Source organism: Cryptotermes secundus, unplaced genomic scaffold, assembly GCF_002891405.2.
Source record: "Cryptotermes secundus unplaced genomic scaffold, Csec_1.0 scaffold213, whole genome shotgun sequence".
NCBI classification, from domain to species: Eukaryota; Metazoa; Arthropoda; class Insecta; order Blattodea; family Kalotermitidae; genus Cryptotermes; species Cryptotermes secundus.
Window position 1 is genome coordinate 894,856 of NW_019731264.1, and position 13,686 is coordinate 908,541.

The 13,686-nt window shown below is 37.8% G+C and overlaps 1 protein-coding gene across 5 annotated transcripts in view; it reads left to right on the forward strand.

The window, feature by feature from the left end:
• LOC111866761 (steroid hormone receptor ERR1) overlaps positions 1-13,686 on the forward strand; it is a 183,547-nt gene that overhangs the window by 161,614 nt on the left and 8,247 nt on the right. For all 5 annotated transcript variants that reach the window (XM_023856002.2, XM_023856003.2, XM_023856001.2 and 2 more), the window contains 3 exons: positions 9,810-9,936; positions 10,419-10,646; positions 12,696-12,857. In XM_023856002.2, coding sequence (XP_023711770.1) covers positions 9,810-9,936; positions 10,419-10,646; positions 12,696-12,857 — 517 coding nt within the window. The remainder of the gene's footprint in view (positions 1-9,809; positions 9,937-10,418; positions 10,647-12,695; positions 12,858-13,686) is intronic.

The window sequence follows — 13,686 nt, forward strand, 5'->3', positions numbered from 1 at the left end:
GGGATGAAGACAAAACAGTAATAGTAATTCAGTTCATTTCAATTTGTAATTATTTACATGGTTACTCAACAACCTAGATGCCAGTTGTAAGGTAAGCAAAGAGACAAACAAGACAAACACATTCACACATCAAAGACAGAACAAGGCAGTGTGTGTTGTTTAGACAGAAACTAACCATTAATAATATTATATTTGACCATCTTGTTGCACTTACGTATCACTCACTTATTCACCTCTGTCTTTAATGCAACTTAAAACTGTCTAAAATCTCTCCAATTGAAAATAACTTTTAAATCACATCAGTTGCTACATGTTTCAGCCTTACTTGGCCATCTTTAGGCAGCTGTTCACTTTTCGAAACCATAGCACTGCACTAGATCTTAAGTTAATATATTTCAGTGCTATTGCATTATTGTTGTTCAAACTAAAATACTTTTTTTTTTTTTTGAGAATAAAACTCTTTCTCCATTCCCATGCTATTTTCCTCTTGCAGCGTCCATGTTTCTGTAATGTATATGTTTGTTGTTAAATGCAAAGATGTATCACTATTACATGCATTTGCCATTTTTATGTGACTGTATGTTATTTTCTTATGTACTTACATGCACCCTTTGAATGTGTGCTCCCACTAGTCGAGTGTGTCACTAAAAAGTCTTAGTCTTTCTGTTTTATCATGAAGAAGTATGAAGTGTGTATTGACAGATAATTGATAATGTTGTTTTTTGAAGTGAACAAATGGAAAAATACCACTTTTTTTATTCTTAGAGGCAGGATGAGACTGAGTCCTATGGTATTTGGCCATAAGTAGTCCAGTGTACCAGCCCAAGATAAAAAAGGAGTGAAGCATTTAGTAGAATGGGAATTGGCAGGGGAAACAGAGTGCTTGGAGAAAACCTGAAATGGGACCCCACATGAATAGATCTTGGATTGAACTTGGTCCACTGCGGTGAGAAGCCAGCCAGTGACTGCGCTGTGGCTCTCTCAGGCAGATACTGAGAGCCACTATTCTGCTGTGTGTTTCAATTTTGTTGCTATAAGCGTAATATTTTTAGTGACTGGGCTTGGTGCTGGACAAGGGAGGAATCAGGGTTCAGTTCTGTACAGTTTCAGGAGATATTTCTCTTCTCTGTAGCATGCAGACCAGCTCTGGGCCCATCCAGCCTCCTGTACAATGGATACCAGGGGCTATTTTCTTGGGGATAATGCAGCACGGGTGTGAAGCTGACCGCTTGGCTCCATATAGTGCTGAGGTTAAGGATTATGTAGCTATACCTACACTTGTCCATACATCTTTATGGTGTGGTGCATAATTAAGTGAGAGCAGAGATGACTGTATCTTATACTTTTAAGAGTAACAGTCCCTTAGAACATCAGAGAGACCATAATACTATTAATGATGTTAAAACTTTTTATAAATACAACACTTTTGAAAGCTAAAGTGCACCTTGCAAACAATGAATAGTGTAATAATTGTTTTTAACTTTTTTCTGTATTGCACTAACAGAGTTCTTTGTCACTCTGCTTGGCTGGGCATAGCTGAAGCCATTTTGTAAGTCTGCATCACTTGTGTTGCTACATTACTTTAGATGCAGAATGTTTTGCTGATATAAGCTGCTGGGAGGCTGGCCTTGTCGCCATGGTAATTCACTGTTTTTGCAGTTGAAATCAATATATCTCTGTTACTTCAGAAAGTGGGATGAATAAACTTGCAGGTATATAATAAATGAACAGAGTTTAGCCATTTATGTGTTTTCATGTTGCTGAGGAAATGTAATTTTTCTTTGTTACTATTGCAAAGGAAGCAGTTCATTGCCATTGTAGCGTTTGTACTGACAGTGACATAGAGCATCACTGATAGACCATGCAGTACAGGCATTCTTCAGATTAATTCGAAAAAACATAATGTGTTATGAGAAGATGGTGTTCATTTATCTGTCTGCATATCATGTTTCCTAAAATACTAGATGAATTTTTATGAAATTCTGTGTAGACAGTATGCCATAAAATGAGCTAGGAGAGTTTAGTCAGTCAGGTGACTGACTAGTTGTGGGCTGGGCAACCAGAATTCAGTTCTGAGGGGGAGGATTTATTCTTTCATCACACCATATGCAGACAGGTCTTGGGGGTTGTCCAACCTTCTATAACTGTTTCTAAAACATTTTTGAGGTTGCATCATATTATGATGAACCCATCATAATAAGAGGGAGGACACAAACCTGCTTGGTTTTTACGAATTCAAATAGTCTTAAGAAACTAACTATAAATATTTTAAAGTATTGGAACAGCCTCTGTAGTTGTAAAGACTTTAGATTTTATACCCAATTGTATATTATTTTATATGTATACATTTTAACTTTCAGAACATGTATTGTAATAGTAGCCTCCAACTGTATCGATGTGAAGGTGTTCCTCTGATGATGGTCTCTGAAGACCAAAACATGTCAGGGTGTAAAAATTGAAATAAGAAAACTCTTCACCTGTCAGACTGGATGGAACTGTTTAACTTTTCAGGATCTTAGAGAGATAGAATGGGATGATATGGGGTGGATTGATTTGGCTCAGGTTAGGGACCAGTGGAGTGCTCTTGTGAACAGAATAATGAACCATCGTGTTCAATAAAATACTGGGAAGTTCTTGAGTAGCTGCACAATTGGCAGCTTCTCAAGAAGGGCTCAGCTCCATGAGTGAGTGAGGATTGCCGATGTCCTGGCCGAGCTTCAAGCAAAAAACTTGCTGATTGCAAGTAGCATTAGCACTATATAAACCTAGTTGGCCTGTTCAGGAAGTGATCACTTTGAATTGCGGTCAAGTTACTGTCTTTTCGCTGAGGTTTTCCATGGTTTTTTCAGTTTCCAGGCTCATGTAAGGATACTGCCTTGAAGTAGACTATGACAAAAGTATCTCCATCAAAATCTGTGCCTGGTATCTTAATCTCATTTTATTGTACAGTAGTAACTAAAAGTAAAACTAACTTCCTTGCTCTGTAATGAAGTGCCTGGTCAGTAATGAAGCCCAAAATTTAAAGCACAAGGTTTCGATAATATGCTGCCTGGTGAGGGCTGCCCCACATCTTAGGATGGGGTGGGCAAATGATAGATGAGTATGGAGGATGGTGAAAATGATCACTAATAAGGGAAAAGTGAAGAAACATGAAGAGATCTGCTCCAATCACCGTCCAATAAAAATGTTATGTGAAGTGTTCTGGGATTCAACCGGAGGCTTTATGGTGAGAAGCCAGTGCCTAACTGCTTTCTATTATTAACATCTTTAAGTAACTGAAGAACCAATAGCTCCTACTTCAGCAGATGTTTGGATGGATGCTAGTAATGTGGGTCCTTGAAGTTTGTAAAACTTGAAAAGCATGGAAGTGTTGTCAGCTTGCATGCTTTTTGTTTTTCCAAAATGGACAGCAAAGCAAGTGTGTTAAATATAAAGTTTCATTTCAGTTTTATAATAAGCACTGGAATCCTGGAACTACACTTGTTTGGTCTGGTAGGATAAGTAATTATAATCAGTAGTTGATGACCCAGCTGATATTTGAACTGGGCACTTCCTGAATACAAGTTAGAAGCACTTGCTTGGTAGCATTATTTTATTTTTAAGTCTTTCCAGAAAACCAATGTTCCTAACCCTTTTTCATATGACAATATTCTAGAACATAGATCAGTATCTCACAGTGCACCAAATCATGTGTTATTGTAAAGTTTTGTGTGTGTGTGCATATGTGCACCTCTGTCCATGCATGCACACATGCATGTACGACCTGTGATGCTAATAAATTAAAATATTTTAGGAATGAGTAATGTGTAAAAGAGTGACATATTCTTTATCCAGACTGAAAGTCACTATTCTGAATAAGTTTGTAACAAGTAGAATGAATATTAAATACGTGGAGGCATTAACAGCAGCCACAGGCTGATGAGCTGTCAAAACAGGGCTGAACAAGATTTCACTTCCATTACCATATTTACAAACTTCTGTTGAATGTTTAAAATTGCATTTGAATTCAAAATGTCACACTATTTAGCATTACCATAACTGTGTGACAGTAATACTTTGTTTCAGGAGCTATGGTAGTTTTATGACTTCTCTTTTTCTGAGTCTGTCCACTTTGTATCAAAGTGTCTATAACGTTTTCAGCTTCAGTGTCTTTCTCACTTCCTCCAGATCTTCTTAGGACTTTAAAATGATTGATCTTCCCTGAGTGTTCATTAAAGTCTCCCAAAATGATAATGTGATTACAAGGATGTTGTTACTATGAGAGTCTGTGTGTGCTTCCCTGTATCCCATTTTGTGGATATATGAAACAGTATCATCATTTTTTAGTGCTGTGGATTTTTTGCATAACTTTGTTAGTGTGCTTAAGTCAAGGACTGTGAGATAGATGGTCAGGGCATGTAGCATGTATCGAGGAACCAAGAAATGTATTAACAGTTTTGGCTTCAAAACGTCAATGTAGGTGATCACCTGGGAGACTCAATTTAGAGGGGAACAATGACATTGAAATGGTTTATTAGAAGAAATGGGTTATAAACGTGAAATGCTGGGAAGTAGGCTAATGTAACTTGATTGGTGTGCTGTTATGAACACAGTAATTAACTACTGGTTTCTCTGAAAAGAGAGAATTTATTCAAGAACATAATAGCTCTCAGTAGCTCAAGAAGAGTTTGCACCACAGAATTAGTTTTCTTAACTAGTTGTCACTTTTTAATGTACTTTTCTTATTTTGAAAAAATGAAATGAGGCATATGACAGTACCTTTCTGTATGTGTATCCCTCCAAACAAGTTATTCCAGAACCAATCGTTATGAAAATTGGTGTGTATATCATGGCACCTGAGCTTATCTCAATGGCATATTTCATAAATCCCCCACGACTGTAATACAAATGTTACAGCCTCTGAAAGTGCTGAGGTAGAACCTTAATACTTCTTGAACTTCTGTATGAGTCTCCATGAACCCTTGTAAGTATATCATGCAATTTGAACTCATCTCAATGCTGTACTCCATAAATCACTCCCATCAATAATACCAGTACTGCAGCCTCTCAAATTGTTGAGGTAATAATCCTTATATTACTTGAATGCCTGAACTAATCATCATAAAAGTTGGTATGAATATCATGCGACTTGAGGCCATCTGGTGTACATCATGAATCACTTTTGTAAGTAATACCAACACTATAGCTCTTAAATTATTGAGGTAGTACCACTAATATTACTTGAATTCCTGAACTAGTCGTCAGGAAATGTATGTATAACATGCCAAATGAGGCCATCTAATGTATGTACTTCATAAATCTGTCTCGCCAGTAGTACCAACATTGTGGCCTCTCAGATTTTTGAGGTAATAACCATAGTATTAATGGAATTCATCACTTTATCAACATATAACATCATATGTATATTATGCCACCTGAGACTTTCTTAATGGCACATTTCATAAAATCTTCCTTAAAAAGTGCCAACACTGTAGCCTCTCAGGTTGTTGAAGCAAACCCTAAATATTGCTTGAACGTCTGCACCAACCTCCATGACTTGGTATGTATATCACACCACTTGAAACTGATTCAATGGCATACTATGTAAATCTCTTCCATCAGTAACACCAACATTACAGCTTCTCAAATTATTCCTGTAATAACGTAAATATTACTTGAATGACTGAAGTGAGAGTCATGAAACTTGGTATGTATGTCACACCACCTGAGCCCATCTCAATGGCGTACTTATAAATTCCTCTCATCAGTAATACCAACATTAAATACTCCCAAATTGCTGAGGCAAAGCTTGAATGCCTCCACCAATAGTCATGAAACTTTCTGTGTATATCATGCCATCTGAGACAGTCTCAGTGGTGTACTCCTTGATTTCTTCCCATCAGTAATACAGACACTGCAACCTCTCTCAGCTTCTCCTGTCTTGCAGTCATCCTCATGTTCACACTGATGAGACTTTGGCACAACTTTACCACTTTAAATTGTTTTAATATATGTGCAATTCAGCTTCCACAAATTCGAGTTTATATTCTATTCTATTGACTGACTTATGCATTTAGAGTTGTAGAAGCAGTATCCTTCAAAGAGCTCAAAGATGATGTTATGTATAATGTGTTCACACAGCAGTCTGGGAAAATGTTGAGAATACAGATTTAGCAACATATGGCTGCTTTTATGGTGGGAATGAGTGGCATGCTAATCTGTCCTTTGTTTGTATGTTACACGAGATTCAGATTTACTTTTTAAAGACAGAACTTTCTTGAACTCGCACCAGGCAATCAACATAAGACAAAGTGGTTGGTGTCACATATGAGTAGAGGTTGAGCTCATCTTGTTGCCATCTGTTGTTTAATGTAAGAGTTGGTGTGGTCAGGATAGTTTATCATCCTGTGGAGATGCATAATGATGCTTGATCTTTGTCTTGTTGTGAGGGGGGGTTGGGTGCATAGTCAACAGTTAGAAGGCCTCTGTTCCATGCAGTGTGCTGCTCTAATTTGCGTAGTGTGACACCAAGTAGTACTAGAGTGTGGTGGACCAGTATTACAGTTCCTGATCAGGATAGACTACAATATAATAATTTTCAGGATAAATGATATATTTTGGAAATAAAAACAGTTTGATCAGAAGGGTAACAATTGTGCAGCTTCATTTTATTTTGATAAAGAATGTTATGTTTTCATATATGCAATGTAACATAACCTTATGAAATTGATGTACTTATTAATGTAATAGTTGGTGGGAAAAGGTGAATGTAGGGTTTATTGAAATATAAGTAAATTTTGTTGTGAGTGAGGACATGAAAACTGACGGTATCCCAGTCTGTATGGTTATGGGTGAACTTGGGTGCTGTCTGCATCAGGTAAAGTGCCATGCAGTTTCTTTTGTCAAATTTAACATATTACCAAAGTGTTTAAGGAGGTTTTAAAATGTGTGACTGTTTTATGTTAATTAAAATGTTGCCAGAAGTGCGTGAGTTATTCACTGTTATGAATTCATGAAAACAATTAATGATGCAGGATTTTTCCACATGTCCTACCCATTTCATCTTGCTGAATTTAATCACCCGATCAGTGTTAAATGAAGAGTAGATTTATCTTATCTGAAGTCTAAAACAGTTTGTTAACATGTTTTAACAGTTGCTCTTTTAATATACTCAATAATTTTACTAATTACATGTCTTAACATGAAGTTTGTAGCATTGCATTTGTAATTATTCCACTCTAGTGAGAAATGAAGGGTATTGCATAGTGAAGAAATTTTGATTTATACAGATCACGTAGTTCTGTGATCAAGTGTGATCAAGAAAGCCAATAGTGGCCTGGTTATGTAGTTTAGATGGGGGATATTAGAAAGGCATGCAGAATTTAATGATTTAGTGACATTAATATGACTCATGGGGAATATGTTGTATGAATGGTGGTTGGAACTGGCTTAGGGTTAGGTCTTGTGATGGATTTTGGTATTAATGATATTGATCACATCGATTATGGTACCAGAGAGTTAATTTTATTACTGTATCCATTATTATGCATTCTTTGCACAGTGTGCATAAATAGAATGCACGTGACTCTGTTCACCGCCATGTTTCAAGTTGAGAACTGCTGGATGGATTTTCATGAAATCTGATTAAATGCTATGCTATAGGATAACTCTTCATCCTGGTACTTTTTAATATCATGGCAGTTGGGTGAACAGAGTGGCGGGAGTGACAGTTCAAAAATCAAATGACTCTAATAACTGGTAGTAATTCAATTTAGAGTTAGAGATACTTTATGATTTTATGACTGCCAATCAGTTCAGCTTGGTGCTGAGCCTCTTGAGGATCATGACCAGAGTTTTTTTTTTTTTTTTTTCAACTGAACCGTATGACCATGGTCCTTATGTAATATTCTCTCTGAAGAGAGGAGGGGGTTATCTCTTGTGAATAGGCGTGGCCTTTGTCTAATATGCATATCACACATAATTCAAGTCAGTTTGAGTCAGTTCTTATTTATTTACATGCAAATGTAACAGCCCAGAGACCAATTACGAAGTGAGTGCAAGTAAAGAAAAGAAAAAAAGAACAACAAAACACATATGAACAAAATACAGGAAAACAAGGCAGTTTAAATGATGATTTTGATTATCATCATCATCAACACAAATCAAAGTTATCATTCAGAAGTGAGAACAACTAGGGATATTGAGAATGCCAGGGTGCATAGAATGCTTATGAAAAATGTGTGAACCTTTTCATTCTTGTTTACTCCTTGTCTTATTTCTGATGTATGATACAACTTGAGTAAAACCTTTCTATAAATGAAATGAGAATGATCATAATTCCACCACAAATATGACTTCTTGGCTGGCAGGATTTTCTGAACCTGTCCCATAGATATTTGCCAGATTTCTGATTGTTTTTTAATTTACCAGTTATATAATTCATCCCCATGTCATCATGTGGTAAATTATTTAGACTGGATAGTGCAAATGGTAGTGCACTGTTGAAAGTTATTAAAACTTTCTAAGATTTTAATTCTCACAGTGGTGGCTGTGAAGAGTTCTGTCTTCTGGAAGCTAGCACCTTGTCATCTGGTGTTGTGAAACACAGTTCAACAGAATGTTATTTGTGGTTCTGGGTGTATTTCAGAATATTTACAGCAAATAATGAAAACTATTTTTGCATTACAAAGGAACACTGTTCTTCTGCAAATCTTATTACTGAGCTGAGTCTGTGTGTCAGTCCTTCTATTGGTCTTTCTCCAAATTCAACTTCAGACTTCATCACTTACTGAGAAACTTGATGTGTTTCATGCCACTGGAAACACCTCTTAGGGAATTTAACTTTTTGTTGTCTGTAATACCCACAAGGTAACCGTGCAAACTTGTGGGTGGTCAGTGTGCAGCTTTTGTTAACCATTTCCATGCTGACTTTTATTCAGGTTTTTTCTCTTACTGTATTTTCCTGGTGGTGTGTAGTTTCTCTTGTTGAAACGCTATGAATAGTGAGCTCTAACTGCTGAAAAAATATTGAGCCCATTTTTCTTCATCAGATCATCTTAAACACCAAATAAATCCAGACCCAGAAGGATCTTCGGAGTTAGATACAGTGTTTATAGTATGGAAAGGGTTAAAGCATTTTTTTAGAAAAATGGAGAATTACATAAAAGATATATGAAATGTTTTGGTGTGATGAGAATAAATATCATTGTAGTTAGTTAGTTAGTTATTGGAGAGGGTGGGTTTCCCCATGCACTTAGACCTGTAGTGGTCCATTGTGCTTCCCTCTATGATTTCTACCAGTCTCTATAGCCTACCGGTACTGGTGCTTACCATCAGTCCCGCCCAGCCAGCGAGACCGGCTCTACTGGCTGAGAGGTATCTATAATGCTTCCCCCATCTACCGGAGGTATTAGTGACTGCTGTTGGGCGGGAAACGTCCGCAATTTTGGCTCAGTGACCTCCTTTGGAGGTATGAGGTTCTTTTACGTGCCGTAAAGCTACGACATGGGACGCATGGCTTAAAGTCCCTCCCGGAGGACTTGTTCCCTGAATTTTTCCGCCCTTAAAAATTCGACGACCTCCGCCGGGTATTTGAACCCACGTACTACGAGTCATGAGGTTAACCTCTAGACTACGGAGGCCGCTAAATATCATTGTAACTAGACGCGGAAAATTTGTCTGGTGACATGTTACAAATACAGCCATTACTAGTATGAGTGGTCTTGAAACCTTTTTTATCCTGAAACTCACCTGCTTCTGTTACGTTTTACTTTGAAGACACACTGCTTGGGAAGACTTGCATCTAATTCTATGTGATCTTTTATTTCCAGGAAGGGATGAAGGAGGAAGACCTCCCTCGAAGGTTGTGCCTTGTTTGTGGGGATGTTGCATCAGGCTTCCATTATGGAGTAGCTTCATGTGAAGCATGCAAAGCATTTTTCAAGAGGACCATTCAGGGTAAAGTTGCATATTGCTCAGCCATTGTTTGGGAATTCTTTGTCAGATGCAATGAAAGCGAAACAACTCTGAGGTTTATTACATAAAGCAGATCCTGACAGCTAGTTACTGGATCCAGCCAGAGGGAAGTCATGTTTAGAAACAAGTATTGAAACTAATGTTATTGTTTCATTTTTTAAGAACGTAGATTTTTAATTAGTTGGGTAGTGATTAATTAATTAGATTTTTACTAGTTGTTTACCTAATTACTCAGTTAATTACATAGGTAACTGCTATTAAAACTGATTCTTAAAGTGGTGGGGACCGATCAGAAAACAAAAAAATTAAGGGCAAGATATTTCCTTATAAAGCTCAGATTTTCCACTTTTTCTGCTGTCATTGCTACACTGGTTGGGAGTCACTGATGCTGAGATAAGTTCAAATGAAAATAATTTAAGGATATTTTGTGTCTGATTGTAGCTGTGCTGGTTTGTTCTGAGCAGGAAATATTGAGTACACTTGTCCTGCATCAAACGATTGTGAAATCAACAAACGACGAAGAAAAGCTTGTCAGGCATGTCGCTTCCAAAAGTGCCTGCGAATGGGCATGTTGAAGGAAGGTGTGCGGCTTGACAGGGTGAGAGGGGGTCGGCAGAAATACAGACGCAACCCCGAGCTACCTTATCAAGTGCAACCCTTGCCACCCATCAAACCCACCCCAACACTTGAAGGTAAGGGCTGTTTGTATTCGTGTATAACTTTGAAAAATTATGTAGTGTCTGCTTGTGGATGTTTGGATTTTTATTTTTAATTAATACTCCATTTAATCTATTCATGAGTTCGATGACTGACCATGTGGAATTTCATTTTTTTCATTTATTTTTTGGCAGTAATTTATTAAATGTGTAGATTATGTATTATTAACAACATGATTAGAAGTCATGAATCGATAAGAATATTGTGTACCTGTCAGCTTGCGGTACAATTTGAAAGGCCTCAATTCAAACTCAAGCATCTTAATCATATAATTAAGAGATGGTGTTCATATACTGCTATGAGCCCAGCTGATTAATAATTTTAATCTTTAAATGGTAGAAAGCCCACTGGTTTGTAGTTGTAGAAGCAGTACAATGATGCCGTATCATCATATGGACTCTATGAAATGAGATTATGAGATTGTAATACATGATATAACTTGATGTAGCTTTAATTTGGCAAGACTATCAAACAGCTACTTATTTAAGGGAACAGCAGCATAACATTGATTTCATCTGTCTATAAATTTCATCACTATTCTTAAATGACTTAGACAAGCCATTTTAAATCTATTACATGCATATGTTATTGCAAAGTGTCCTTTAATATTTGGTGCCCTCTGAAGATGGTCATCTTATTACTGAAAAATGTCAAGGATGTATTAGTATTGAACCCCTTCCTCTAAAAGAAGGGGGCAGGGAAATAAATTAGACATGCTTGGATGGCTATTTCACATTGTACTTTAATATGAAATATCAATCAGTACTGCTTTTGAGTCTACACTTAGCACTATGTAATGTGTTGAATATGACCGTTGAGAGACAGCAGTTCGGTAAACATGTTCCCTTAGGCTACACATTCAATCATTCATTTATTTCCTTTATTTTCCATATAATCATACAGGTAACAAACCAAGGATGTGGAAATGGTCCCTTTGAAAATAGATATATCAGCAATGGGACCGCTGTTGCTGGGTAGCAGGTCACTGTGCATGTTTCGCAGCAGTGACAAAACACAAATAATAACGGAGTAATACATGAACTGTTGGAGTTGGTGATCTATATTTGGTTCGCTTGGATGTTAGGTCAGTCCAGGAGAGTTCAGCTGCAAGGGATTCTGTGTTCATCATTTGTCACATTGGAAGAGATGACATCTGTAGTCCAGTAAGGAAGGGAGCGAGTCTTAGACAGTTATTGGTTGTGAGCTGTTATAATTGTTGTAATTGTAATAGAAGTGCCAATAAATCCAATTATCCAATCCAGAACCCATTGTTATTAGTCACGCAAACACCAAGTACCATGATAACTGGTGTCAGAAGTGGTCAAATTGAATTGATTGATTGATTAGATCAAAGACTGCAGTAGGTAGTTGTATTATCAAGTCTGCAAACATGGAAGAAAAGTTGGAACTCCTGAAAGCCAGGAAAGAAATGATGGACACAAACCAGACAAAGGCGGATGCCAATATGAAAGCCATGCAAGAACAGACAGACGTCTACCAGCCAAAGGTGGACGCCAAAATGAAAGTCATGCAGGAAGAGATGGACACCAACCAGGCAAAGGCAGACGCCAGTATGAAAACCAACCAAGAAACGCTGGCCAAGACTGAAGCCAGGATAGAGGCCGATAATGAGAAGTTTGAGGTCCTTCAAGATACTCTCGTCTCCTAGATGGATGCCCATCAGAAAAGGATGATGGCCTGTCTTGGAAAAACAGAGGCCACGGATTTTTAGGCAACTCCAGAAGAAATGCTGCAAGAACATGTGTTTGGTGAGGTATTGGCTAGCAATGGACTTTCACTCCTGCGTCACTATTCGAGCTTTCAGATGTCATGTCACGATGTAATTGTTAGTTTTGTGAGAAGAATAGTGTTTTTCAGTCTTTAATTATGTGAGAACATTTGGCAGAGTTGTAGTCATTTTTGCAGGGGTGTACTAATCCATTTTTTTACCTGTCTCCTTTCTTTTCTTTTTCCTTTTTTTTTTCCTTTTTTTGATAAATATGTCACTATTTCTCTGTTGACAGAGAACAAGATGCTAGAGGCACTGTCATCATGTGAACCTGAAATGCTGCTGGCCTCTCATGATTCCAGTTTGCCCGATCCAGAGCTTCATATCATGAGCATATTGAGTGAGCTGTACGATAAGGAATTAGTGGGCATCATAAGCTGGGCCAAACAGATTCCAGGTGTGTGGAGCACTTTCTAATGACTGTTGACAAACTGTCTTAGTTTTACTCAGCAGAGATGAAAGGCTTCAGGTGAATTGTGTTATTTTTGTGCGCCCTGAGCACAAAATGCATGAAGTGAGGACAATTATAGGAGGTTATGTCTTCCCGTCTGCATGAAACTGGAGTATATTTAGATGGAATTTTATATTTTGAGGTCAGCACTGAAATGTATGGAATGAATTTAATTTTGGTTTCTATTGACCTAATACAAGGTTCACCAGAAACATTTTGGGTCACAGAGTGTAGCTGAACTTCCAGTTTCCTCACATGGACAAGTGTAATTAGATGCTAGATGCAGAGTGTTAGCCACTGAAAGCTAGGTGGCCCTGTAAAAGGTTGCCTGTTACTTAAACAGGAATAAATGGCTTGGAATGTGGTATTGGGCCCCATATAGTTGAGGGTTTGTGGGGGCAGGAGCATGAAGGATAGGAGGATGGAAGCAGGTGTAGTGAGATAGTGAGTCATAAGAGGAGGTTGGCCCCAGAAAGGGGATAGATGAACCAGACTGGAGAGTTGGTGCATTTCTGGTCATGTGAGGATCCTGTGGGTTGCTTGTGGCTCTGGCAATCCCTCCTGATGCATGTGAATGATGTTTTGCCAGGATGGACTTCATCTGGTAGTCCCCTTTGCTACAGTTGTGGTGTAAGTTGATCTTAGTGGCTTTGTGATTGACTCTACAGCTGTGCTTGCATAGCCTTATTGTATAATTATTTAAGAACTTTTACCTGACCGGATACTAAGTGTCTTATATTACTGAAGTGCTCTCTGTTGCATATTCTTGGCTTGA